General features: G+C 47.2%; 12 protein-coding genes across 12 annotated transcripts; 6 read left to right on the top strand and 6 right to left on the bottom strand.

Annotated features, from left to right (window-relative positions):
- Positions 1-1,691: 1,691 nt before the first annotated feature.
- On the top strand, positions 1,692-1,991 carry LCP9604111_2330 (uncharacterized protein; the record flags this gene model as incomplete). The annotated part of the gene is made up of 1 exon (XM_039069796.1): positions 1,692-1,991. The coding sequence occupies one exon, from the start codon at positions 1,692-1,694 to the stop codon at positions 1,989-1,991; it is 300 nt and encodes a 99-aa protein (XP_038932457.1).
- A 222-nt stretch (positions 1,992-2,213) lies between these two features.
- Positions 2,214-3,264, bottom strand: LCP9604111_2329 (uncharacterized protein; the record flags this gene model as incomplete). The annotated part of the gene is made up of 2 exons (XM_039069794.1): positions 2,214-3,079; positions 3,126-3,264. The coding sequence occupies 2 exons, from the start codon at positions 3,262-3,264 to the stop codon at positions 2,214-2,216; spliced, it is 1,005 nt and encodes a 334-aa protein (XP_038932456.1).
- An 81-nt stretch (positions 3,265-3,345) lies between these two features.
- LCP9604111_2328 (uncharacterized protein) lies at positions 3,346-4,151 on the bottom strand (the record flags this gene model as incomplete). Its single annotated transcript, XM_039069793.1, has 3 exons — positions 3,346-3,588; positions 3,641-3,816; positions 3,884-4,151. 3 exons carry the CDS (start codon positions 4,149-4,151, stop codon positions 3,346-3,348), a joined length of 687 nt encoding a protein of 228 aa, XP_038932455.1.
- Positions 4,152-5,375: 1,224 nt separating this feature from the next.
- On the top strand, positions 5,376-7,164 carry LCP9604111_2327 (uncharacterized protein; the record flags this gene model as incomplete). Its single annotated transcript, XM_039069792.1, has 5 exons — positions 5,376-5,573; positions 5,627-5,674; positions 5,730-6,030; positions 6,092-6,447; positions 6,508-7,164. The coding sequence occupies 5 exons, from the start codon at positions 5,376-5,378 to the stop codon at positions 7,162-7,164; spliced, it is 1,560 nt and encodes a 519-aa protein (XP_038932454.1).
- Positions 7,165-8,270: 1,106 nt separating this feature from the next.
- LCP9604111_2326 (MBL fold metallo-hydrolase) lies at positions 8,271-9,194 on the top strand (the record flags this gene model as incomplete). Its single annotated transcript, XM_039069791.1, has 1 exon — positions 8,271-9,194. One exon carries the CDS (start codon positions 8,271-8,273, stop codon positions 9,192-9,194), a length of 924 nt encoding a protein of 307 aa, XP_038932453.1.
- Positions 9,195-9,367: 173 nt separating this feature from the next.
- LCP9604111_2325 (glutathione S-transferase family protein) lies at positions 9,368-10,095 on the bottom strand (the record flags this gene model as incomplete). Its single annotated transcript, XM_039069790.1, has 2 exons — positions 9,368-9,650; positions 9,710-10,095. 2 exons carry the CDS (start codon positions 10,093-10,095, stop codon positions 9,368-9,370), a joined length of 669 nt encoding a protein of 222 aa, XP_038932452.1.
- Positions 10,096-11,003: 908 nt separating this feature from the next.
- Positions 11,004-12,110, top strand: LCP9604111_2324 (CAZyme family GH35; the record flags this gene model as incomplete). Its single annotated transcript, XM_039069789.1, has 5 exons — positions 11,004-11,115; positions 11,168-11,288; positions 11,340-11,833; positions 11,900-12,022; positions 12,073-12,110. 5 exons carry the CDS (start codon positions 11,004-11,006, stop codon positions 12,108-12,110), a joined length of 888 nt encoding a protein of 295 aa, XP_038932451.1.
- A 2,353-nt stretch (positions 12,111-14,463) lies between these two features.
- Positions 14,464-15,707, bottom strand: LCP9604111_2323 (putative glycosyl hydrolase; the record flags this gene model as incomplete). The annotated part of the gene is made up of 3 exons (XM_039069788.1): positions 14,464-14,875; positions 14,926-15,182; positions 15,237-15,707. 3 exons carry the CDS (start codon positions 15,705-15,707, stop codon positions 14,464-14,466), a joined length of 1,140 nt encoding a protein of 379 aa, XP_038932450.1.
- A 2,565-nt stretch (positions 15,708-18,272) lies between these two features.
- Positions 18,273-19,402, top strand: fleA (fucose-specific lectin FleA; the record flags this gene model as incomplete). Its single annotated transcript, XM_039069787.1, has 6 exons — positions 18,273-18,306; positions 18,360-18,538; positions 18,593-18,660; positions 18,754-18,803; positions 18,852-18,948; positions 19,003-19,402. 6 exons carry the CDS (start codon positions 18,273-18,275, stop codon positions 19,400-19,402), a joined length of 828 nt encoding a protein of 275 aa, XP_038932449.1.
- A 243-nt stretch (positions 19,403-19,645) lies between these two features.
- Positions 19,646-20,140, top strand: LCP9604111_2321 (GNAT family N-acetyltransferase; the record flags this gene model as incomplete). Its single annotated transcript, XM_039069786.1, has 1 exon — positions 19,646-20,140. The coding sequence occupies one exon, from the start codon at positions 19,646-19,648 to the stop codon at positions 20,138-20,140; it is 495 nt and encodes a 164-aa protein (XP_038932448.1).
- Positions 20,141-20,563: 423 nt separating this feature from the next.
- Positions 20,564-21,850, bottom strand: gprC (the record flags this gene model as incomplete). The annotated part of the gene is made up of 1 exon (XM_039069785.1): positions 20,564-21,850. One exon carries the CDS (start codon positions 21,848-21,850, stop codon positions 20,564-20,566), a length of 1,287 nt encoding a protein of 428 aa, XP_038932447.1.
- A 2,845-nt stretch (positions 21,851-24,695) lies between these two features.
- Positions 24,696-27,167, bottom strand: LCP9604111_2319 (uncharacterized protein; the record flags this gene model as incomplete). Its single annotated transcript, XM_039069783.1, has 1 exon — positions 24,696-27,167. The coding sequence occupies one exon, from the start codon at positions 27,165-27,167 to the stop codon at positions 24,696-24,698; it is 2,472 nt and encodes an 823-aa protein (XP_038932446.1).
- Positions 27,168-27,241: the final 74 nt, after the last annotated feature.

Raw genomic sequence — 27,241 nt, 5'->3', positions numbered from 1 at the left:
CCTCATCGGTTAGGGTCTAGACGATCTTAAATGTAAGAAATCCGAGGACCTTGATGTTGACAGATCCCGCCCACCAGCAACCGAGTATTATCTAGATACGAGGCAACTTCAGGCACAGCAGCATGGATGAGGCCATCAAAGTACGGCGTGTCAAGTGAAGTCCAAGCGGCTTGGGATGTTGCAGCAAGGAGTCATGGACATGCTCAGATATGTACAGAAGTCTTTCCCACCGATTCAAGGTTGTCTCCATGACAATTGAATTCTTGAAAGAGATTTAGCGGAAAGCAATAGTGTTGAAAGCAAAACCAAAGTTGATTATAAATCGGACAAACCATTTTAGGACGTAATTGTACTTGGAAACCTTATCATACATAACGACGTAAGACTTGAACTAGTCAAGGCTCCGATTGATGTGTAAATCACATTGATTGGAGGTGGTGTTTTCCTTGTAGCTAGGGTTTTTGGCAATATTGAGATGAGATTTGAGTTTGAACGAATCGCTGCGGAATTATAAGATCTACATAGCTTGCACTGGCTGATGACCGAACTATACTGTTTCTAGTTATCAGAAAACATGAAGGACTTGGCTATGTAGTCCACCCAGTCACTTTGCAAGCCCTATGTACACCCCCCAAGGCTATGCTTTTAGTCCCGCAAATAATCCCACATTACTAGCCCCAGGATTTTACATCACAGTGGGTGAAATAATCAAGAATCCTAAATCACCATGTGGCGCAGGAGGGTTCCCGGTCCTATAGAAAATTACCCCATGGCTTCCCAATCGGTTCGCCTTGATACCTCGTTTCAGCCGGTCTCATTAAATGTCTTATTTGTAGACTGGGAACCTTCCAAGGTTGGGTTCCTAGGCTTGAATTATGAGTGCTATATACTAACACAAATAGCTGGAATATAAGTCGAAGAGCCGTATGGGCAACCCATATCAAACGATTGCCTTCGAAGCGTCTCTAACATGCTAAGTTGTCGCAAGTTTGTACTGAGGGTATACGTGTATTTTATGAAGTAAATACACCCTTTGGTATTCATTTCACTGCCGGTATCAACATGACCAACAAGCAGGTTGGTCGTGTTCTCAATAACTTAACAGGGGGGTGCATTACCCCTCTTTGAAATACTCTCTCTATAGGCCACTGGGCAGCCCTTGGTTTCAATCGAGGCACTTAGCGCTTAGTGTATGTTGACTGTCCATCACATCACTCTCACTTGCCTATCATACCACTCACCGTATGCATGCACGCATATCGTGCGCTGGCATGAGCTAGGCAACAAGCCGACTCCTGGGCAGAGCCTCCCTTCCGTGTATAAAATATACATGATTTCTGGATCTTTCCTATCTCCTTACTCCTCCCAGCATTCTCCATCCCCCCCGAAACTTCCCTTATTTCCACATCTGAAGTTTTCTGTCCACACTTTTTACGATCCGCACTATCCACGTTACTAGTGCACATCTGCCTTCGTCCGCCAAGATGCCTCTTCGACCAAGCTCCGAGATTGCGGGTCTGTATGAGAACTATTCACTATATGTCTTGCTCAGCAGTCGAGGCGCTGCCCCGGGCTTCCACTGGGGGTTGTTCATCCCGACCAACACTCCAGTGGGAGATGTGTGACACGCGACCAATCGAAGCGGCGGCTGGAACGTCACGCCCCGATCGTCCAGTGACGTTCCCTTCTCCATGAGCCTTGTCCTGGCTTTTAAGCTCGCCTCCCTCAGCACTAGCGCATTCGAAGCCTGCAAAAGTATCCTAGACGCATTTCCCTTCGACTACTCTCACTCTCCAAACACCGGAGAGCCATTTTCCTGCCGAATCTGGGTGAAGGATGCACTTGTGGAGCTCCACAAGAATGGAATAATCGTACTTCCGCGTGATATCTCTGTGATCGAAGCCCAGTTACTCGAACGGGGCTATTCGCACAAGGATGAGGTAGAGGGAGGTGCGGACAATGCTGAGGTCGACAATAACGGATTGGATTGAATTCATTTTGGATATTTGATTCATCACTACTGGGTTGTCTTCATGAGAGGGCCGTTCAGTAACCGAGTCGAAAGATATTCCAAAGACGATGCAAATAAGATCAAAGAAGGCGAGAGCAAGAGGAGCCATGATACTGCCACATAGTGAACTTTACATACATCCCAAACATAAATGAAGTTCTGCTTTATCCTATCTAGAAAGCCTATATGATATAATTTGGGCTTAAAAGGGGCCTGATAAATCTGATAGCATATTCTCCACATGTAGCTCGTCCCGGTAGCCCTCAAATACTCGATCAACGACATCAACCAGCCATCGAGTCAAGCTGCGAACTGTGTAATGCATCTTAGTGTACTCCCAGTACTCTGGAAAAAAGCCCGCATTCTCCCAATCGACGATGCCGGTAATCTTGCCGTTCTCAGCGAGAATGTTCCTAGGATTTAGATCTCCATGCGTAAATACGATCGCGTGTGGGGTGGCATGCGATTTGGCCGCATGCCTTCGAGTATCTTCCGTCATAATTCTAGTCAGATAGTCGTGAAAGTCGGTCTCTGTTTGGAAGCGCAATTCCTCTGACTGGCTATCAGGGATGCGCCAGTCCAGGATCCCGCCACCTTGAGAGTTACAGATTTGAAATTTGCTGACTTCGTTAGGGATCGCTCGCAGCTGGGCGACGTACCGCTTTAGGTCGGTCACCACGTTTTCCACTTGCTTGTCCGTCATAGTATTGAGCAGCTGGCCGATCGGACGGCCTGGGACTTGGGTCATGAGCAAATATGAAGCATTAGGGGTTTCCAAGATATCAATTGCTCTTGGCGCAGGTATTTGAGTGAATTTCTCCACCATGCCAAGAGTATGAGCCTCTGCCCGGTATTGAACTGCCTGTTGCGGTCGTCCCTTGCGTAAATACAGCCCGAAAGGCAGCCGTTGGACTCTTGGAGAAAGGGATTGTCCATAGAGGTATAAGCCAACCGAATGGAGCTTTTCATACGCTCTATATCGAATAAAATATGGCAGGGTGGTCCATATTCGTCTGATGGTGCGAAATAACAGCGTAGGCAACAATGAGAACCGAAACATGTTTGCACCTGAAAGCTATTAGAAATGATCAGGAAAAGCGAGGTCCAAACCTACTGGGAGCATCCCGTTGTTCTATCATGTGCCTCCGTGTCTCCATCCATGCCAGTGACTTGGAAAATAGGGCATGAAGCTCAAAAAGAGCTTCGTGGGGGATAGGAGTTTTATCGGTGGTTTTATCATCAAGAAGCAACATCTTTGCTGATGGAGCAATGGACATTTCACTCCGAGTTTTGTACCTGTACAGGTTGGTGTTGATGCTATACTTAGTCTTAAATCAGCGTGCACTCGTATAAAGGGCTTGATGGCGATCTACACTCTTTCTGTAGGGTGAATTTTGCGGGTCCCAGCTCCGGATCTTAAGCCATACCTCGCCGGCCTCTACAAGCTCGAATGCGGAGACCGACAACAGCCAGAGATTATCAAGTCTCTCCATTGACGAGTTCAAGGGAAGGATCGACCGAAGCGACTGCATGGAATCATTGGACAGAAAAGCGTAAAGCATCTCAAATAGGCGAGCCTTGTGTGCTAGTGTCAACAAAGACCGCATGATATGGAATGAATATACTTACCCCCTCGACTAAATCCGGATGCATCAACACCCGTGGTGGAACGATGTGTACAAAGTGCAGGTCAGAATCCTCCGGTGACTTGAATTGTGTTTGTGTGAGGCAACAGCGCCCGCCGTCTCTTTCATACACCAGCCGCTGGGTCTCAGCGGACAGCCCTGTTGCTACAATAGGCCGAACTACACGATCGCAAGTCAGGAATAGAAGCAAGATAAACTTGTTTGGATATAGCTATGACATGCTTACACATGCTGACCAAATATTTCCAATCTGAGAGGAATTCCGAAATTGTCCTTGCTGGGACGGAGTGCGAGGTGCCATCGATTGCGGTCTCTCGTAAGAAGTAGCGGGCTGCTTCCTGGGGATTTCGTGCATCCATGAGAAAAGCGCCCACAATAGAACGATCTGGATGCGGCATCTCGGTGATAGCCAAAAGGGCTTGATATTGAGGACATTGTTGGTCTTGATAGAAGAGCTGGGAAGCCGAACCCCGGATATTGCATGGAACCGCCATGATTAGAAGATTGGGGAATCGCCTGGGACCTGGATAATCAAGTCCCGACAGACGTTCAGGGAAAAAAAACAAAAGCAGAAAAGGGGAATACGGGAAAAAGGAACAAAGGAGCCTAAGATGTCTGGCGCTGGGGTTGAGGTCACATGATGTGTATGCATACCACGAAGAGGTCTCCCAAGAGATTGATATTCTTGTGTCTCTTCTATCATCTCCTTTTTCCTTTTTCATGTGTTCTTTTTTTCCTTCTTTCTCTATTCCCTAAATAAATTAATAATGAACGGTTCCCGCTGGAAACCACTTCAATCACCGTTATTATTAACCTATTTTAAACGAGTCCCCTTGTTAGTGCAGAGTATTTGCAATGTAATTTCTCATCACCACGTACTATTGTGGTTTTTTTGGCTATACTAGTTGTCTGAAACCCGTTCACTGCCCGCACCCGAGCAGAAGCAAGGCCCGAGGATGGTATCGTGCGGTCAAAAAAATGTATTCCTAGGAGCAAATCCTTACATTGAAGATTATTCCAAATCAATAGGTCTAGTTTTGGTTTGTTACTTAGACATGGTGGTTGGGTCTGTTTGTAATAAGCAGAGTAAGTGTTTCATAACTATACAGGAGCTACTCCCTGGTGATACAATGTATGGAGACCACAGTACTTCAGACAAATTAGAGCTACTATAAAGCGATACAGGATTAATGCTGTCTCGGCATGCTACCTCATACTCTTTGCCAGAGCTTTAGACAGGTGATCGACCTAGTGACTCTTAGCCTCCAAAACCAAAATCCCTTAAGATAAACGAGAAATAACCGCAATATGACGGGAGATAGTCGTCATATCTATTCCATGCGTAGCTAGATCGAGTAGCTCCTCGCTTTTTCGTGCTCATGCGTTGTATACGTTGGATGTGGTTTGCAACTTGGATAGGAGCGAGACCACTAGGCTGAACGCGGGTCGCGTTAACGCTAGTCCACTTTTGGAATGTTTATGGGGAAGTCTTGCACGTGACACAACTAACGTCTTGTACTTTCCGCCAGGGGTCACCTGATACCTAGGGGCCATTGACCGCCCAACAAGCCAAACAAATTTCCCCACCATAGCTGTCCAGCGCACCTCACAGTTTAGAAAATCGTTCTTCTTTCAAATTTCAATCGAATGCTCGCAGCCTTCGTTGAATTAACTTGGCTTATGGGACTGGCACATGCCGTCCCGGTACCTCCGACAAGATGCTGAGGGATTCTGATATAGATTCCTTGAATGGGCATCTACTGTCCTTATCGCGAGAGCAGCAAAAGCAGCATGACAATCTGCAGGACTTGCTCAGCCAATTCAAGAGTCTGTTAGACGACTATAGCTCGCTCAAAAGTGACTATGAAGAGGTTAAAGAAGGCCGAGAGAAATACAAAAGACAGGCCAGAGGGCAGGTAGGAGGCAGGCTTACAGGATGCCATAGAGCTTGAAACTGACAATCAATCAGGATCGTAACCCTTTTGTCCTTGTCCTTGTAGATGGAGACGGATATCTGGTGAGACTGTCTTGCTTTCCTCGGTATCAAATCCATCGACTAACACATCTTCTAGTTCAAAGAACATTTCTTGAAGCATGGCAGCGAAGGTGGCATAAATGCTGCCCGCGAACTGAGCGACTCTATAAAAGAGCTTATGCATTCGACAATGGGAATGCAGGCCGAACAGTGTCGGATCATGGTTCGTGTCTATGCGAACGTTCTCGGTTTGTCGAAGGCGTTAGCTCGAGCTGGACTTATGGGCCACGAGGCTCGATCCATGTCACCATTTACTTCATCATTTACCCGTGCACAAGAGCTATTTGATTATGTCGATGCTGCAGAGAAGAAGGAAGGCAGTGATTTCAAGATCAGAGGTAATGAACAATCCGGCATGAACAATCTTGTTGTTGTACTGATGTGTGCTGTGAAATCAAGAAATGTTCCGTCTCTTCGTTGAACTCAACCAATGCCGCCATATCTATTTTGCTGGCTGCCACGACACTGGATACGGCTCCCTGCTGACGCCATATAGAGGCAGAGGTGACCGTATCACCCTCATCAAAGCCGCTGGTTTCCATCGTGAATTCGAGGACTTGGATCTCCCTATCAGAGAATTACCTTCGGTTTTCATGTCTACCCCTCTACTTAACAGCAAGCCACCTACAGGCCCGGCTGCGTCTCCGACTGTGGCCAAATTCAACGGTGAAAACAGTGCACACTACGTATCTAATGGCACAAATGGTGCTAATGGTGCAAATACCACCAAACCAATCTGCAAGCACTTCCAAAAGGTATTTTTCCTGATCACATGATGTCAGTCGCGAGTAAGTTCTTAATTGACATTTATCTAGGGTATCTGCAAGTTCGGCATCGGCTGCAATAAACAGCACGTTATGCCGAACCAGTCATTGAATCATCAGCCGTCGCCTAAACACTCAGGTGCAGGTGATTCACCTAAACAACTGTGGTCTTCCCCTACAGTTGTCGGGCGCTCCGAAGATTTCTTTAGGTCCATGCTCCCCTTGCCGAGTATCAAAACGGAAGAATTCATCCCAGTCAATAAAGACGGGGACCGTATCGACCCATACTATCCTCACCCGTCGCCTGAAGCCTTTGATCAGTACCACGCTCGAGCAAAAGAACACAAAGTTTGTAATAGCTACCATCTGTCGGGAGAGTGCGGTGACATGAGCTGTACCTATGACCACAGCGATGTCTCTGAAGTGATCATTGAGGTTCTGCGATACATGCTCCTCCAGCACCCCTGCACTCGGGGCGGCGCTTGCCGATCAATCAAATGCTACATGGGCCACCTATGCCAAAAGCCCGGATGCAAGGCCGTGAAGAGCTGGCAGTGCCGATTCAATCAAGCCGCTCACACTCTTGATCTTCAAACCGCTCGATGGGACGTACCAAGTGACCAGAGCGAAATTGATCAATGGTCTGTCAGCGACGGTTCTATCGGGAAACGATCGTCGCCTATCGGTTTTAGTGGTTTCGCTTTCTAATGGAGAATCCGCGAAGAAAATTTGCATTCCATACCTACAGACAATCTCTCCTACCTGGGATGTCTTTGTATGCGTGAAATGTCTGCGACTGCAAGGACGGTCGCTTGACAAAACAATGGGTCAATGGTTAGCACTAAACAGACAGATGTAAGAAAGAGATTTCAATGGGTTAGAAAGAAATTTGAATACAGTCATTTATCAATTGAAGTTTATTCCCTTGAAACCAGAAGCAGTCGGTGGTCTATTTTCGTAGACTGTAAACTCATACGGTAGATACGGCTAAGAGGCACCAAAGTCTTATTCTCACTGTTCCTGCCGTTAATCTCCTTAATCTGGTTAATTTCTCTTCGTGCCCAAACGGAAAGGTAGAACTTGGAAGGTTGGAATCATATAATTCTGACTCAGCAAGAATCTTTCCAACCTTGGATGTCTGTTGCTTAGGGAAGGTGCAAGGCACCTGGGCACTGTAGGAAGGCACGTGGGTTTGGGGTATAAAAGGACTCCTGCCTCTCATCCCCCTGGCCACCATCTCCCTATAGGCACCATGAGATAGCGTAAGAGGAGGGTCCCGTAGCACCTGCTAACTTACCTACCAGTGGCAGTGCATCAACATAAGAAGTTATTGAAGTCCTGTAGGTCTGTACCAAATAGCGAACCGGGCTTTCTCGTGAATGTTCCCGAAGTCGTGGTTCTCATAGTCACTTGACGAGTCCCATGGAATACATGGGGGTGGTTAATCATATCCTCTTTTGTTTCATAGCTATATAGTCGCAGTCACGGAATATATCATTCTAGGGGTGTATGTTTGAGTCTGTATTTTGACTGAAGTAATACGCTGTCCTGGCACGGAGGAAAATGAAAACATCACCCAAAAGACTTGAGAGCATGAACCCCATAGGAAGTTACAATGAGAATAAAAACATGGACACTTAATGGATTGCTGAGCCCATCTGTCTGGATTTGAGGTAGGGTAAGGCTAGATCTATGCTGGGTGGCACTGATGATTCTATAAATACGTAATTCCAACCAGCCAGGCTCGTACTCGAGGAAACACCAACTTTAATTACTTTTCAACTTGAAAGCATATTCTGCAAGTGATCTTCAAGATGGCCAACACAGTGGAACCGAGAGTTCACCCTTTCTTCGAGCCTAAGACTTGCTCTTGGCAGTATCTAGTAGCTTGTCCTGAAACAAAGGAAGCTGCCATCATCGACCCAGTCCTGGATTATGATACTGTGAACTTCGCTATTACCTCTGAATCTGCGGATCAAATCATTGATTATGCTATGAAAAATGAATACACTATCATGATGTTGCTAGAGACACATGCCCATGCAGACCACCTCTCAGCAGCCTACTATATCCAACAAATTCTCTGGTCCCGCGGGGAACCTCACGCACCGATCTGCATCGGTGAGAATGTCAAGATCGTCCAAAGTTTTTTCGCACGAAAATATGCAATCGCGAAAGCAGATATCGACAACGCCTTCGACCACCTCTTCCAGCCCGATGAAATATTCCAGATTGGCCAAGTCACCAGCAGCGCCCTCCATCTCCCGGGACATACTCCAGACCACGGCGGCTACAAATTCGGGAGCAATATTTTCACCGGAGACTGTATGTTCAATCCAGATGTTGGCAGTGGCCGATGTGACTTCCCAGGTGGCGATCCTCGGGAACTTTACCGCTCGATGAAACGCCTCCTTTCTTTCCCGCCGGAAACGAGATTATACACAGGCCATGATTATCCTCCTACCAACGAATATACTGCACGGGAGCCATTGCCGTATGTTACGGTTGGCGAGCAGGAGAAGAAAAACAAGCACATGAAGAAGCACACGACAGAGGATGAGTTTGTGAAGTGGAGAACTCAGCGGGACAGCCAGATGCCTGAGCCTAAGCTTGTACACCAGGCTATGCAGGTCAACGTACGTGGAGGCAAAATGCCAAGCAAGTCGCACAATGGAAAGGCATATTTGCTATATCTCCTTGATGTCCCAAAGGTTCTGGTGCCTGGAGTACAAAGGTAGGCAGCTATCGGACATTCAAAATTTGATATTTTGGATTCGTGATCAAAAATATATAGAGACAAAAATGTACAACATGATATTTACTTCATACTTGAGGTTTGTATTTGGATTTGTAATTTTTCATGACTACCTGATTCTAGTCCTAGTTAAGTCCTTCCCTGGTATGATCTCATTCACTTTTTACCTTGAACCTTGACGTATGCTTCCTGGACTTCTTCCCGTGTCGCCATAAGCCCCAGCCACTTCTTGATCAAAGGATAGTTGTCAAGTGAAAGGCCAGCGTAGGACGAGGCGCGTACCCAAGGCTCAAAATGATAATCAACGGCAGTGACCCGACTGGGTACAATGCTTTCACCGTGAGTCTTTTTCAACTGACCCTCAAGAACATCGTAGCAGCGATAGCTCTGCGCTGTATATCGCTGGAGTGCATCATCATTCTTTTGTGGGTTATAGTTTCTGAACAAATAAAGAGTAAGTATCAACCGGGGATTTCTTCCGAATTCACAGTCACTGACTTAAACCAGGTTGCCTGTCCTGTCATGGGGCCAAGCGTTGTCAACAAGAAATACTCCCACTTTTCAAAATCCACAAGATCTTGAGCCGAGTCGCCAGACGGACCAATCGTATTACCATTGTCATAAACACGGCGGACGTAGTTCATGCATGCCCCGGATTCCCACGAGACGACACCGGTGTTGGGATCTTCGATGGCAGGAACGCGCCCGTTCTCGTTGATTTTGAGAAATTCTGTGCCCTTCACGCCACTTTTCGGATTGTCGCTAAAGTCCCACAACTTCACTTCGAATGGGACATGGAGCGCCTCGAGTGCCATGGCTATTTTGACTGGGTTTGGGCCCGTGGCATGGGCGTGAAGGATGAGTGGCTTGATATGTGCGGCCATTGTTGGATCAAGAGTTTGGCACTTAGTATTCGGTAGAGGTGTCGAAGGGAAATCTCATCCCGAGTGGCTAGAAATGAGGCATAGGATAGGATGGCGAAATGAGCTCGCCATGATGTAATTTCCCCAGAAACTGATGTAATTTCCCCAGAAACTAACGTAATTCACATGCGAGCCGCCACCACAAGCGACCCGCCATCTCCAAAACACATAGTAAATATGATAAATTACAACCTGATATTTTAACAACGGTAGTCTATAAGAGGTTTTTCTTATAGCTCGATACTTCTTAGGTGATATCTAGTCTCTTTACTAAGTTTAGATAAGATTTATGACATTGTGATCGTGATATATATATTTCAAGATATTTCAAGCTCTAGGCAACGTAATTTTTGAAACCATAATAGTAGAGGTTTAGTTACCTTAATATTGAGATGCTGAGTTAAAGATTCTTATCGGTCGCTATCTAGGAATAATTAGATCAGGGAATAACACTGTTGTTAAGATATAAGGTTGTCAAATATGGTGTTTACTATATGTTTTGGAGATGGCGGGTCGTATGTGGTGGCGGCTTGTATGTGAATTACGTTAGGGTAATCTGGTTTAGCCTGATTTTCGGTAGGTGTCAGGAATATAGAGGGGATGATGTCTCGTACTTAGCATTGTCTACTCCGTAGTTTATGAAATGATCGACAGGTAGTAGTTTTACCGGTGCGCTGGTTAATTGGCGAAATATCCCTTCAATAGGATCAATGCTAGCAGTCTTCTTGCTGCGGAGTCGGTTTTGTTAATGCGGGGAAATAGATGCAAATTTCAAGCTTAGAAACATTTTGGAATTTCCGTTTGCCTTATTGTCTCGCTCGATTATCTTGCTCGCTGCCGGCTCATAGTTTGATTACCACCCCTGAAAGATGTTGTTCAAAACGTCACCATTGATAACTCTGCTTTCTGCAGTTGCATCATTGGTTTTAGCGTCTATTAAAAGCCATACTCCACCTCAAAAAAAAGGGGCTACAAGATCTAGTGAGAATAGTATCACCCTGATAGTATCATTTCACTAACGCATTAGGGATAGGTGGCGTGGGACCAACATTCTATAATAATACGCGGAGAGCGGCTCATGATCTTTCCTGGCGAATTTCACCCCTTCGACTCCCAGTCCCAGGTCTTTGGCTCGACGTGTCAAAAAACAAAGAGTATGGGCTTCACCGGGGTCTCATTCTACATTGATTGGAGCCTTGTAGAAGGGAATCCTGGACACGTTATCACCGACGGGATATGGAGCTTAGATGGGGTTTTGACGTAGCAAGCCAAGCTGGCTTATACCTCATCGCTCGACCGGGACCGTACATCAACGCAGAAACAACTGCTGGTGGAATACCTGGGTGGGTTCTACGAGAAAAGGGGGTTATTCCATCCGACGATCCTGAATACCTGAATGCAACAGCAAATTACATATCGATACTGGGCCGGATCATTGACAGGGGACAGATCACAAATGGTGGCCCAGTGATCATGGTTCAGCCAGAGAACAAGTACTCCACCTGGCTTGGAGTGACTGACTTCCCGACTGAGATGAATCGGAATTATATGGTATACGTTGAAGAGCAGCTGCTTGATGAAGGTCTTACTGTTCCTTCAATTGTGAATGATAACTTGGTTATGGGATACTTCGCGCCGGGGTCAGGGAAGGGCGCAGTCGATATCAACGCTATTGATGCGTACCCCTTGCGCTATAATTGTGAGCTTGTTTCCAACGTACCTCAATGTTATACGTGCTGTAAGGCTGACAGATTCCCCCCCTTAGGCGCAAATTTTACTGTTTTGCCTAATTACAAGTTTCCATATGACTGGCAAGTCACGCACAGACGGCAGAGTCCAACGACGCCTTTTCGATTGCTGAGTTCCAAGGAGGGTCTGATGAAGGATGGTAGGTCGATTCTTGCTTTTACCATATGAAAGGAACTAATGTAATTATAGGGGAGGGCTGGTCCAAGACATGTGCGGCCGGTTGGTAAACAAAGAGGCTGTCAGAGTTTTGTACAAGAACAACTACAGTTTTGGCGTGAAGATCTTCAACATTTACATGTTGGGTCCATACAACCTCTTGATTTTATATTGTAATGCCTATTGTGGAATTCTCCTCAGACTTTCGGGGGCACCAACTGGGGTAATCTCGGCTATATGGGCGGGCATACATCATATGACTACGGTGAAGCGATTACAGAAGAGAGGACGATCTGGCGCGAGAAATATAGTGAACAAAAACTCGAGGCTAACTTCCTCAAAGTTCCCCCGGATATTTGACGGCAACTCCTCATCTTGGAGTGAACGGTACTTACGGCGCACCCTCCTCAATAGCTGTGACTGCTCTACTTGGAAATAGGACGAGGACGAATCTTTACGTTGTCAGACATGCCGACTTCACTTCAGTCGATAACACATGGTATACTCTCACATTGTTGACAAGTATTGGGGACATCAAAATTCCTCAACTATGGAGGCCACCTGACGTTGAATAGACGTGATTCAAAATTTCACGTTACAGATTACGATGTCGGCGGGATCAATCTGATCTACTCTGCAGAAATATTCACATGGGCATGCGGGTCGGGATCGACACGTGTAGTAATTCTGTACGGAGGCGCGAGAGAAACACACAAATTTGGTCTGCCTAGTCATCTTGTAAAGCCAACCGTTATCGAAGGAGACAGCATCGAAATAAAACAACACGGATCTGCTTGGGTTGTAAGGTGGCATGTTACACCAGCACGACTCATCATTCGGGTAGCAGATCTTCAGGTATACCTGCTCTGGCGGAATGAGGCATACAACTACTGGGTGCTGGAGTTGCCCGTATCAGGTCCAATTGGAAATTACACATCGCCATCGAAGAGCCTGGTAGTTGTCGAGGCCGGATATCTTATCCGCACAGCTGATCTGATAAATAAGCAGTTGCGCCTGACAGGGGATGTGAATGCTACAACAATAATCGAGGTCATACCTAGTTCAGCTACAAAGCTGAAAGGCATCACCTTCAATGGGGAAGTACTATAGACTTCAAAAATGCCCAATGGGAACCTCCAGGGAACTGTCAGGTATAATCTTCCCATGTTGGACATTCCTGATTTGTCCAACCTGGAATGAAAGTTCATCAATTCTCTCCCTGAGATCCAGGTGTTGTACGATGACTCAGCTTGGACGCGCTGTACACGAAGCTCCACACACAGTCCACAACAGCTGGATACTCCGAGTAGTCTGTACTCCATGGACTACGGATATCACACAGGGTCTTTGCTATACCGTGGCCATTTTAACGCCAATGGCCAAGAATATAATTTTTGGTTGAATTGTCTAGTGGCGCAGGATTCGGACAGACTGTATGGTTGAATAATACATTCCTTGGCTCGTGGATCGGGTCGAGCGCCGACTCCACTGTTGTCCACAGCATGTCGCTGTCATCCCCTTTGTCGCAGGGAAGCCAATATGTGAACTCAGTGCTGGGTGATCATATGGGTCAAGATAAAGGGGCTCCTGGCACTGATTCACTCAAGTTCCCACGGGGTATTTTAAACTATGAGATTTCGGGTCACGCCCAATCCGATGTCTCGTGGAAATTGACAGGCAACCTTGGAGAAGAGCAGTATCAGGATCTAGCTCGTGGTCCTTTGAATGAAGATGACATGTATGCCGAGAGACAAGAATACCATTATCCTAATCCACCAAGCTCAAAATGGGAATTTTCAAACCCAGTCACAGATGGCTTATCGCACGCAGGTGTTAGGATCTATGCAGTATCCTTCGGGTTGAATATCCCCAGTGGATGGGATATTGCAATGAGCGTGGTGTTTAACAATTCGATTCAGGATATAACTAAGCAAAATACTCGAGGCAACAATTACAGATGCCAGCTGTTCGTCAACGGGTATCAATTCGGAAAATATAGTATGTGACCCTTTGGTTCATGGGACACGGTTCCATGGTTCTTCATCCGGAATCCACCAACTCTAATTTCTATCTAATTTAGTCAACCACGTTGGCCCCCAGACGGCTTTCCCGATTCCAGGGGGTATTATCAACCACGAGGCTTGACAGTGTGGTCACAGGACAGACAGGGTGAACACTGGGAAGGTTGGAATTAGTTCCCACATCCGTCATTCAGTCAGGATGCACGAGACCTCAGGCCGCCCCACAGCCTGACTGGACCAAGCGAGCACAGTCATACTAGAAAGCGAGAATAAAACAATTGAACCGTGAAAGCTGGTCTGATGTTTGGTATATATGTAGAACGAAGAATTATATACTTGAAAGAATAGCCGAAAGAAAATATTAAAAAAAAAAAAGAAATATCCATGGTTCTGGATTCCATCGCTAGGTACCCAACGCAGCAACAGCTGCGACCAGGGCATCGAGGGCCGAGCTGTGTGTGGATGCATCCACTACTGCCTCAATAGGACCAGCCCAGTTGACGCCGAACTGTCCTTGTTCATTGCGATCATTATTCCAAATGCTATTTGCACAGTTATCTATTACCTTCCGGTAAATATCATGTGGAGATGCTTTCTGCAACATCCGTAGATTGCGAATAAAAATTCCCTTGAATTGTGTGCCATCTGGAAGGCATTGTGGCTCACAGAATTCATGGATGATATTGTTCGAATCGGCCAATGTCTCAATGGCTGCATTTGCAATCTTGTTTGCAGATGGCAGGTATGTGTTATTGGGTGCCGCTATGTTCAATTCAACCAATCCACCGAGGACAACTCCTTGATTGTACGACCATCTGCAGCAGGTTAGCCAAAAATAAAGATAATCAGAGAACATGATGCCTACACAGTATCTCCGTTGTTCTGACAATTGTCCAAAAGGCCATCATTGATGGTACCGTTTGGACCAATGAAGGCCTGGGCCGTGAACCAGTCCCATTCCTTCTGAGCCCAGCGGACATAATACTGTTTTCTCTCGGCGACTCGGTTTGCAAGGTGTGCTGCGACAGAGAGAAATAGCTCATTCGTAATCGAATTCACGTATGTACTGGTAGGATTCCAAGGAATACCGCCACCACCACAGTTGGTGCCCCATGCGTCAGCCTAGAAAGAATCAACAAATGTCCAAGTACACACAGAATCTGACACTATACATACCAAGCTCTCAAAAATTCCCTCGGCCAATTCTAGGTACGTCCCCTCCTTGGTGACATCGTATGCTGCAATCCATGCAAGGGCCCACCATCCATCATCGTCGTAAGCTTGATCCAGCCACTGGCTAGCATTGACGGAAGTTTGTGGTTGGTTGTCACGAGTGTAAACAGTCTTATGCTCAGGTCCGGGATTCGGATTGGACACTGGCCCCACGTGGAATGTATTATTGAAGACATATGTCGCTGTATCCATCACCGATGGGTCAAGGGCAGCTAAATCTGCAACTGTATTCATGCAGCTGGCACCATCCCACCAGCCACAGGTATCCCAAATGCCACTTTGGGGGTTATACCAGCCCTGAAGGGTTTGGAGTGCATTCCGGGCTCTCGTTCCTGCGTCATCAGCGACAGTATTTCCTGCCAGAAGCAGCGAAACAACCAAAGGTGCCAGAAGACCGTTGCGAGAGAACAACATGGTTGGGAGATATTAAAAAAAAAAGAATGGGTCGGACCTTCTCGAGCGGAGATACTAATTGGCAACACATGTTAGCTTTAAATAAGACGGTTTCAATATTCAAGCCCGGCTCTTAGACATATTACAGCATATTCTAACAAGATATTTGTTGTACATTCTTGCGGCTGTGGTGCCTTGATTGGCGATCAAAATAAACCTGGTCCACTATAGTGGATCCCTAGACCCCTGATCTGCAATGATCGCCTCGTTGTGAGACTGAAACACGAAGATGTACGCAGGTGGACGGTAATCTAAGGAACTAGCCTTGCAGCAAAACTAGTCTGATCTCAGTCAATTTGGTAATCTTCCTATTCCACTCTATCAAGGGGGGTGGAGTATTTATTTATCAGGCGCTGCACGGAGTACAAGCCATGATATTGGCGCACTCCTTGCAATGTGACACTTCAATCAATTGAGGTTTTGATCAGTCGACCCGACCGAGTTTACCTGGACCTGACTGCAATGCAATGCGGATCGATCGGGGGCTAAATCGAGTTCAGCGGGTTGGCTCCGCTTGAGCGCGATTAGCCTCGAGATAGCTGTACGAGGCGCATTTTCTGGGCTACATACCATTTAAATCAGACTATGTAGTTATGCACTAACGTCAGCTGCTCCATTCCAAGGTTGTCATCCCCGTGGAAGACAGGTGTCCTGGCATATTTCTCATGTAAAACTACTTGCCTCGTCCAGAGATCGAATTCTATGTCCAGTCCTCGAAATGGTTTCGGGTGATACAGAGATAATATAGTACGATAACTTCAATGTCGACCTGCAGAGCAGCATCTCATTGGTCAACCTTAGAAAAACACGGCGTTGTCGATGTGAAATGACCGGTACCGAACATGATTGTAGATATAGATCGAGTGCTTCCTTCGCTGTGGTGAACCGTCCTTCCCAGCAGCCGAGTATCGAATATCCATGTTGACGGCCTGTAATATCTGTGGACTGCTGCTCATCGTTTTTTAATCTCAAAATCCACCGCCTCATGTTGCCGCCGTATCTGCGCCATGATAGGATCAAAATCATCCGATTCAATCGGATTTAGTTCGCCATTGCATTAAACTGCTAGGTCCATAACCACATAAGCCGTTGTAGTATTCTTCGCATGATGAAAGATGATGGATGCGGAGGCAGAAATCAATCTGACACAGCAATTATTGGCGAGAAAATACTGCACGTGATGTATCACATGGTTTATCTACGCTGCGTAGATAAGATAAGACATAATCACGTGACTTGATAGGATCGCGCGCACTTATCCAACTGATCCTATGTCACGCCGAGCTTTTATCATACAACCCGAATTAATTATATGAAGAATCTGAGAGTCTGGCGCCTCAAAAAGCCCATTCGCTCACTTATTTATCTAGTGAAACTACTAGCAATCCTAATATTTACGATCCCAGTACCAACTAGTGAGTTTCTACACAATTATTCTTAGACTGACTAGGCATATGATAGGCCGAGCATATCATGATCGACCCTTGGGCTAGGGCTAGAGAGACCTCCGAGCCACATTTATACGGCATTTCACTACACTAAAGATGAGCATAAACATTATCGTGGACGGGCGCTGACAAGCGCAAGAAAAACAAAAACGAGCAAAGTGACTGGAAGGGGGTTATGATGGAGGGTGCCTAATAATACGGAATACACCAATGGAAATCATTCCGTTATATTGTTGCTACATATTTGTTCGGTTATGCACGGACAAACAACAGTTGATGCTATTTTTGGAAAAGAAAGTGACATATTTTCCCTTCGTAGTAAACTTCCTGTCTGTTCAGAGTTCGAGCAATATTTTGATAGCGGAGAGATAGTCATTGTACCGGACGTTAACACCAGAATCACGAACAGGCTGTGATTCAACAGGTGAGAGGCTTTCTGAAATCATAAAATCTGGAGCTCGATGAGTACGTAGGCGACCAGTTGGCCTACATGAGCCTACGAATGTCAAACTTCTCGACTGGATCATCGGGAAAAAACACCAAATTTCTCTCCTTCGTGAAATATCGCCGAGAATACTTGCCAAATGCATATTCTTGAGCTGTTACTCTGAACTGTACGACGGGGAATCTTGACTTGATGACTGCATATATAGCATAGCGTAGTACAATCAACCGCCCATCACATGGCATCATATTCAACGTTGCCCAGAGCCTCAATTAATGAAACCATTTGCCACCCACCGGAGATTCCGGTAGGTTCATTCCGTTCAAAACAAGTGTTTGTTCCCTTGTGCGTTGACAATCCGCGAGCTCCTCGTGGTCTTGGGCCTTGTTTGCGTGATGTGCCACAATATTGGCTACTCATGTGTAAAGCATCGCATATTCCGACAATCAGAGCTCTTCCAATGCTCCAGAATTCGTGCCCAATATAGGCAGCTTGTATGACCTCGTGACATGCAAAACATAATGTTGGCCTTTTGCAGTTATAAACCTCTTCGATCTTTCCGATCTAAATAAAAATATTCTTGTTATCAGCGCGAAAAACTCCAGCTCATTACATCAAAATAACTCTCGCATTATGCCCAGCAACGAAGCCCACGAGATTGTCTTTCGTATGGAATATCCTACTCTCCTTAAACCATCAGGGCTGATATCATTTCTTTAGGGACTTCCATCGCGGCCTGTAATTCAGGCAGTGACCTACGGGTCTATATGCAAGATGTCCTGGGAAAGATCCGCGAGTCGAAGTACGATGACAAATGGAGCAACGGAACAGAGAAGAATATCGTTGCTTCGGCCAAGCCCTACTCGCCTCTAGCCTGCACCTCAAGTGACCTTGAAAATGTCAGTGTTCTCCGGGAAAAGCTATCAAGAGCACAATTAACAAAACCTGCATAGATCCGAGTCTACTACCTCTCCACCGAGAACACTATCAATGATGTTACTTATGACAAATCTAAAGGGTGGTATGAAGGTAGTCTTGGTAAAAAGTGTTTTATTACAGCACCGTGTTCAAAGCTGGCCGCTTGTCACCTCAATGGACCCGACGTGACCAACAGGGTCTATTGTCAGATGGCAAACAACACGATTCAGGAATACGGACTGAAAGGTAAGTCATCAACCCATTATTGCTATACCGCTGCTCACAGCGGAATAGATAATGGAAACTGGGAGACAATGTCGAACCTGGGCTCAGCAATGCCCGGCACAGACATAACGTGCACCGTGTTTAAGACTTCTGAACCAAATATCCGGTAATTGCTACTTTCGGGATTTCTTTCACGGGATAGTACTAAAGCTATTGATAGTGTGTATTTCCAGCATATGGAGCATGGCATCATCGAGAAGTGCTACGACAGCAAACGCGGCTGGTATGGTGGAGGCGCCAAGCTCCCAAAAGTCCAACCTCGGACGTCTATAGCTTGCACTAGTCATATGACCAGCTCGGAAACCGTCGGAATTCGGGTCTTTTACAATACTTCGAATACGATGTGTGAGATGGTGTACGACGGCAAGTCCTGGACCGAGGGACACTTCCACGCGGACTGTATCCCGGGAACGCAGATTGATTGCATCAGCTGGATGAATGGCCCGCGTCCGGAGGTTCGGGTGTATTTCCAGGCTGGTCATGAGATTTCGGCGATTACAGAGTATGTATGGACTCAGGGGCGTTGGTCGTCTGGGAAGCTTGCACTTCCCCCTGCGTGATTGTCAATTGTGATACATCATGTTTCTTCGAAGTATACATGTCGAATTGAAGGTCTTAGCTTAGCTCCGTCAAATTGGATTTATTCTGAGAATCATGTCTGGCTTGAGTAAAGAGTGCAATAAAGTTGTCGCTTGGCGGGGTAGTTCTGACTCACAACTCAAGGGAAAATATGTTGTGACTATTCTCCTCGCGAAACTCCCAAATAAAGTATTTTTAAACTGTTCACTCTGTATTTTCTCATCATGACCATAACTCTCAGCCCAAGGTCCCCATCGGACAGCAAGCTCGCACTTCACAAAGCAATAGTCGAAGACATACCAGCCATCAAAGAGATGGTTGATGCCGCCTATTCGAAATACATTGAACGCATTGGCAAACCACCAGCACCGATGACAGAAGACTGGGACCATGTGCTCCAAACGTATGAAGTTCTCGTTCTGAGAGATAATGAGCGGATCGTGGGGTCGATCACCTGCCACCAGGACGAGCAGACAAACTCGCTCAAAATCGACAACGTAGTAGTCGATCCAACAGCGCAAGGGCGAGGCTACGGATACTATATGATCAACCACGCGGAAGCGGAAGCTCAAAATCAGAGGCTTCCCAGTGTAACATTATTCACTAATGTGAAGATGTTTGAGAATATTGGGTTTTACGCGAAACTAGGGTTTATGGAAACAGATCGCAGAATGGAGGATGGGTTCGAACGTGTATATTTCTGTAAAAAGCTTTCTTGATGGGAATATCCTTCGACTGCTGAAACTCATTAGCGTTTTGGGATACCATTTTCAGTCACGATGGAATGGCTCTTGATGATGATTTAAATTATGTGGATATTCTTTCAATCAAAACCAAATCACGAGCCTTCAGATTCGAAATAATTAACTATCACATGCGAATCGCCATGGTTCACGTGGGGACGAACACGTTCTGTCCCTTTTCAAAATATACATACAAGGTTTCGTCATAAAAAAGGATTAGGATGAGAGTATACAGACATAGGAAGAGGAAGAAAACAGAGGAAGACGAGGGAGATAAAGAGAGACATGAAGCGGTAGTGAAAACAGCTTGAGGGAACGAATATTTGTGGTAGTGACAGGAAATGGGTATTGAGGGCATCATATCACAAAATGGATATAGGAATAGAAGTGAAGAAAGGTTCATCCCCGCCATCCTGATTGAGATGGACGGTCGGGGAAGTTCTCCTTGCTAGAGCGCTTACTGGATTCCTCGGTGGGATAAGCAGGCTCGTGTGTGATTACAATGGTGGTTTCTTGGTAGACCTGTCCGATCGGCATCATTTCCTGATCACGGGCGTGGTAGCCATGTGCGGTGGGTGAAACGATGTTATCCGTCGAGCCGTTGCGGTCAATCTCATCAATGTAAGTGCCGCCGACTGTGTGCTTGGGATCAGCCGTAACGGTAGTTAGGTTGTTCCCACCTCGTTTGCCTTTGCTGCCGTTGTAATTGTGATAGGAGCGGTCTTCGCTGGGTTCCGAGTCGATGATCAAGTTGCGGCGGGTGAGAGTGTACAGGATGACGTCGACCAGCCCGGAGCTGGTGATGATGGCCCCAGAACAGCAGAAGAATACAATGTTGGGTGTATCGCCGTGGCTTGTGGCCATGCGGCTTGCGGCGATGGGTAGCGATAGAACGAGGTAGATGATTGGGTAGATGGTCATGTAGCCCACGACGCGGCGTAGGCGCTTGAGACTCTCCAGCTGGCTGTTGTCGAGGATAGCGGAGGCGGAAATCTGTCGGCGCAGCTGGAAATACATCACAGCGTAGAGAATGATTGTGCCGAACTCGGCGAGGAAAATCCAGACGTAGTGAGTCCATAACCGCGCGATTTCGTAGTCATCGCTGATCCAGCACCAGGCCCCGGAAAGCACAAAGATACCAGGACCGTGTTGTGCTAATGGGATGATTAACATTAAAACAACAAATGCCCAAATGCCGACCACGAATGAGACGAAGAACTTGTGGGACATTTTACGTCCACAGACGACTAAAAGGAATGTGTGGAACGCGATAGCAAACACGAACAGGCCACTGCTGGGATCCCCAATTTGCAGCCACAGCCCTTGAAGAAAGCATGCGGCGGAACTAGACTCAATCTTGTTTGTCAAGATCCATTGTAGAGAAATAATAAATCCAAGTGACTGTAGAAAGTCCGCCAGAACAAGATTGTAGATAAGAATGATGTACTGGTTGTAACCGATGTAACGTGTATAACTGCTGCGCCAGAAAAAAAGTCGATAGGTAATGAAACCGAGGAGTATTGATGTTGCAATGAGAGAGAGGAAGGCCAAGACTGAAATTGCTATTAGACCTTCTCGATGTGATTCTGAAAGAGGGTCGATAGTAAGTTGAGCGGAGGTGGTCAAGCGAGCTGCCAACGAGTGCTTGTTTCCGGGTATCAAGCCCATGAGAATGACTGCCGACATGGTCGAATGTGTTTGCGGATGGTTTCGGTTCTAAGATTCTGCTATCATTGCCTGGTCGAAAGGTAGGCTGCAAAGCACGTTCTTGGGGTCACTGTCCAGGGCAACAAGAGGCGACATCCAAGGCCGACGCGAATGTGAATAGACGAGAGGTTGAATTTGGTAAATACTATATCTCCACCACGCGCTGCCTGCAGTGGAAGATTAAGAATAGCTCGTGGAGGGAAGAGGTGACAGACATGAAAGGTGAAATTCAGATTCAATGAGAGAGAAAGAAACAAACCCAGGCTACTAGGACTAATTGAACTTAGGCAAGGATAGGAGAATGAGACTTAAACCGGTTTAACCATTTTGTCGGTCAATGGCTGGGTTATCCACGGCAAGTTCGAGTCAGTGGAAAATATGGACACCTGGACGAAGGATTCCGATCTCCATAATAGTTCACGGCCCAGAGCTGTGAATCCCCGTATACAGCGTATTTGTACTCCACTTATCCTATTTAGGGCATACGTGCTCATGTGGGTAAAAGGACACAAGTTTGCCACGGGATGTCGAATGAAACGGCCGCAAAGTTTAGCTTAGTTGGTATTAAGTGCATACTAAAAAAGGGCATTGGCCGTTTAGAAACGGGTTCCATAGGAGACGCACCCCTGATTCTCAGAACCACTAATAAGGCGCAAAATCCATCCAAGGCCAAAGCGCCATATTGGGTAATTGACAGCGGGCTTGGACTTTTAATACCCTATATGTAGTATTCCATTTGGGGCCGAGGCTTCTGGAGTACTAGCTAGGGTGAATTGGGACAAGTGTATCTTAAATTCTTTGTACTCTACGATATTGAAAGTATCGCCATCTCTTTCTATAAAAGCCGCCAGCAGACTCTTTTCTGAACCGCTCAAAGGCATTTACGATCGTAAGATCGATCGGTAGGCTATATCATATTCAATACATCAAGTGAACAAAGAAAAAATAATACAAAGCACAATGTGGGCGAGTGGGCCAGGACCCCGGCATGAACATAATTTTATGTGAGATCCACCCCGCAATAGCCCGTGTTGTTTAACAAAAGGATTATGTATTTAGGGCATTTGGGGTCACTTGACCTCTTGGCTATGTGATTGGACCAGGTTACGGCAGTCTTTAACTACGGAGTAATAATTATTTCGTTCTCTACAAATTTATATTTCCTCTTTTTTATGCCTAACCCCCTTCTGATATATATACCTTTACAAATAGAAAGTATGCAGCCTTATAGAGATACAATCCCCTTTCTTATAAATAGATCCGTACTATAGACAGGAAAATCCGATATAGCACACTAGTTAGACACTGCCGTAAGCCGGGCTAAGCTTCGATCCGCTCCGACCACGAACATCGTCTGTCAAGTGGAGTAGACGGGACAGACACGAGTGTTCCGAGAAGCTGGATAAAGGAGGCTCCTTATGTCCGGTATGATTCCAGCTGGCTAGCACGGACTAGTGGAGGAGATCAACGGAGTAAATCGTCAAACTGGTGCTTACGCAAAAGAATGCCTCAATTTGGAAATGTCTCAGATATCCCGTCAGGGGTAATCGGGAACAGCCGAATTTATATTGGGTGCCGGCGATGAATTTGGGGTAAATCCCCAGCAACCTTTTCCAACTCATCCTTTTCTTTTCAGAACCTTAACCTTCCAGAAATCCAACTAGCTCAGTTTCAGACTGCATGCCCCTATGTTGTAAGCACTAAATCGACTATCCAATTGCCGAATCCCCACTCTTTGACCTTAAAGCATACATCTTCACTCGGGGCTCCTTTGCATTTTTAGATATCTATTGATCAAATACATCATGCAATTTAACCAAAATGTGCCTAAGACATCATTAATCAAATATTAAATAGTCCGCTTATAGAGCGCTCCATCCTCAGCCGTGTACACATAACACACAGCCTATCATAATTGAAGCTTCGATTGACGGGCCCGTTTTCCTATTTTAGTTAACTTATGATCTTAGCCTATCGATCTTTAGCACAACTAGTTTCTTCTTCCGAGGATCACCCAGATCATACCCTGAGACTCCGGTGATCAATACTTTGCAGTGCACTCCGCAAATGGTGTTCTTTGCGTCATTTAGCATACGCTTGTCAGTGCGGCTGGAGCGGCTGGTTTGGGGCCGTCCGCATCACAAACCGTTGGCCGTGTCGAGATTGGTTCATTTGATCCACCCAACAGGGATGATGTCGTAAGATATACCCGATGACGGCTTGCGATTCGTACATCGTACTTTTTTCCACGACGCGGTGCGGCTCGGCTCCTGTTGCCGCCGGGGGTGTTCTCCGGCTTCCTTTGCGGCAGCTGGAGTAGATGGCGGTGTGTGTTGATCGACAAGACATAAATTGCGTCAAATGTTGGGGGTTGATACTGAGCCTTTCTACTATTTGTTGGAATTAATTATCTAGTCCGTCCCGAGGGATCATTTCAATACCTAGATCCAATTCACTTGTATTGCACAGTACTAACAACTCAACCGCTGGGATATGCTCAATCAAACTTGTATCATAGCCTAAAGGCATGGCTAGTCGTTAGGGGGAGGGAAGCTCGTAGTATTCATAAATCATCAAAAGAGCAAAATATAAAAAGTAGCAGGAGGCCAAGCGTGGAGTTAAGCAAAAGAACAAGCGAGAAACGAAGAAGAAAAGCCAGGACAAGAAAGTAGGAGGGGGTATCATGAGTTCATCAAGCCCATTGCAACAGCAACAGTTACATCCATATCCAATGCTATCCAGCAAACAGTCCTCGGATAATTCCAACGCTGTACGTACTCCGTAGATCGAAAAGAATTATTCCCATTCAAATCCAGGTGCCGATCTATCTACGCCTCGAGGGACGCGTATCTCGACGGCCAAGACCATCATCTTCCTCGTCTTCCTCCTCGACAGGCGCAGGCGTGCGTCGCTCCGTGCGTCTCTTAGGCCGACGACGCCGGTTCGAGCTGATATTACTAGCCGAGTCATCGGGCGCAAGAGAGCACTCGTCGTCGAGGAAGTCGTCTTCACCACCGCTTTCCCACGTTCCGACACCCGAGAAGGGTGTGCCTAGGCGCGCTTCGACGAAGGAACCCCGGCGGCTTTGGCTTGCCACGGAGAGGCCGGCGCCGCGTTCGCGCAATGCACGTCGAACGACTTCAGCTTTGCAGTGGAGGGCTTCGAAAGCATCTTCAAGGGCTTCCATTCCGAGGAAAATGTCGCGCTCGACTTCTGCTAAGGCGGCGATTTCGGTTTCCTCGTCTAGAGCAATCGGCCCGCCGAACGAGGCGGGGGATGAGGGTGCGCCGTTAACTTGGCTTGAGGGTCGGAAGCTGCCGTCCATATAGTTGGGTGTCGGTCCTCGGGAGACACTGCCGCCTAAGGGTGTGTTGGAGCGACTTCCGCTCCAGCGAGCGCCGGTGGTGGGGCCTGGGTCTTCTGCGCCGCTGCGGAGGAATCCGTCGAAGCGGCCGGAGATGAGAATTTCCCACTCGTCATCGCTGATGGCGGAAAGGGTGGCGAGGACATGGTGGAGTGTAGGGTTATTCAACATGTACATAGCAGTTTCTGGATCGCGAGGGAGGGAGGGTAGTCGGTAAAGACGCTGGATGGCCGAGGCCGATGAGATAAGCGCCGAAGGCTTGTGCCGGGGCATCTCATCGTCAGACCGCGGGACAGGAGTAGAGGAATTGATGCCGAGCAAAGAGCATAACAACGACCGCTGGCGGGGTTCGAGATGCGTAAGCATGGCGAAGGTCAACGTTTCGTCGTCGACCTCGTTGGGAGCACTGGTGCCTGGATCTTTCTGCTCATAAAGCCATTTGTCGACAGCGACCTTCGTCTTTCGAGATTGCCGTATGAAGTGGTCCCGGTATTCCTCAGGAACGTCAACGTCAAGCTTCTGCATTGGAATATGCTCATCGCCTGGCACGCCGGTATCTACGGTGGTTGGTGCCATCGTGAAGGGAGGCCACATAGGAAGTTCCCTGCGGCCAGACACGAGCTCCAAAACCTCGCCCCAGCTCACCCCATCAGGTCGACCGTCTGCCTCCGTTCGATCGCATATCTGACAGCTACATGGCTCCGAAGAGATGTCGCGCGCGAACACGGCTTCGAGGCGATCCAATAAACGCCGGGCGACAGACCGATAGCCTGTTGCCACGGCCAGAGATCCATTCTTACTCATGACCTTTTGGTAGTCGTCTAGTAAACGGTGATATGGATCAAAGATTTTGCCGGCGTTAGCCTGGGACTGAGGTTGTCCTTGTGAAAATGGATCATTTTGCCCGAGGCTAGCCAGCAGTGCCCTCGAGACCTTGTTTTCCAGACCACCATTTTTCAGCAAATAATCGACTCGAGGGATAGTAGCAGGCATTTCAGGTGGAGGTGGGGGCGGCGGGGGTGCGCCGAACGAATTTGGATTCACTGGTTTCACAAAATCGATCGACTCGTCGCTAGCAGTGCGACGACGGGACATGGCCGATCGGTTCTGCGTGCGAGAGGGAGGCTTCGCGGGCGGGGTCATGGGTTTTCGTGGCGCCGAATGCTGCTGATTAGGGGCAATAGACGTTGCATCAGACCCGTTGACTGACTCTCCACCGTTATCACGAAGTGTGACGTTCGACTGTGAGGCAGACATTGTCGAGCGACTCGATCGTTTGGGCAGCGTTCTGTCATCGGAAACCTTCGTCTTAGACTTGTAACTCGATGATCGAGGCAAAGCTTCACCCTCATCCTTGGACGTTCTGTGTTTTGTAGGGGTCTCCGTTCGTGACGTCTTGCTGGACTTGGACTTGGTGGTATCATCTGGTTTCGACCGGAGACTCGATGAGGACCTGTTGACTTCGGAGGCTCTGATTTTGATACTTGTTCTCTTCTTGGGTTTGTCTGTCTCCTTCTCATCCTCGTTGATAATACTGCCTTTCCCAATACTGCCCTTCCTCGACTCTTGGTCGAGACCAGTCAGGGGCGGACTAGGAGGCGCATGGTGATCCTCGCGGTGACCGTTCTTCCCCTCGTCATGTGTCAAGTCGGTCGGGTCCGGGGTAGGAATACTCGCTCGGACGCCTTCCTTGCTGTGGGCCTTCGAGAAGGTAGGATACGGTAGACTAGTTCTCGACTCAAGGAACGAGGCTGCCTCCGACTTCTCGAGTCCAGGCATGGAGGACCTGCGTTGGGAAGTTGATGAGCGAGCCGTGGGAGGATCCTCGGGGTCCTTGGTTGAGGTCTTCCTGTTTGTCTTGTTTGTCTTGCTCTTCGTGCCCTTGATGGTCTTCGACTTCCTATCGTCGCGGTTTAGTCTAACAGGAAACATGGCGAAATCCGTAAAATCGAGTTGTGGACCGCGCGAAGGGTCAATCGTCCGTTACCTGTCTAGAGTCGCACTGC

Source organism: Penicillium roqueforti (assembly GCF_015533775.1).
Source record: "Penicillium roqueforti strain LCP96 04111 chromosome Unknown scaffold_02, whole genome shotgun sequence".
Taxonomy (NCBI): Eukaryota; Fungi; Ascomycota; class Eurotiomycetes; order Eurotiales; family Aspergillaceae; genus Penicillium; species Penicillium roqueforti.
The sequence above is the reverse complement of the archived record's forward strand: the minus strand, read 5'-3'. Positions and strand labels throughout refer to the sequence as shown.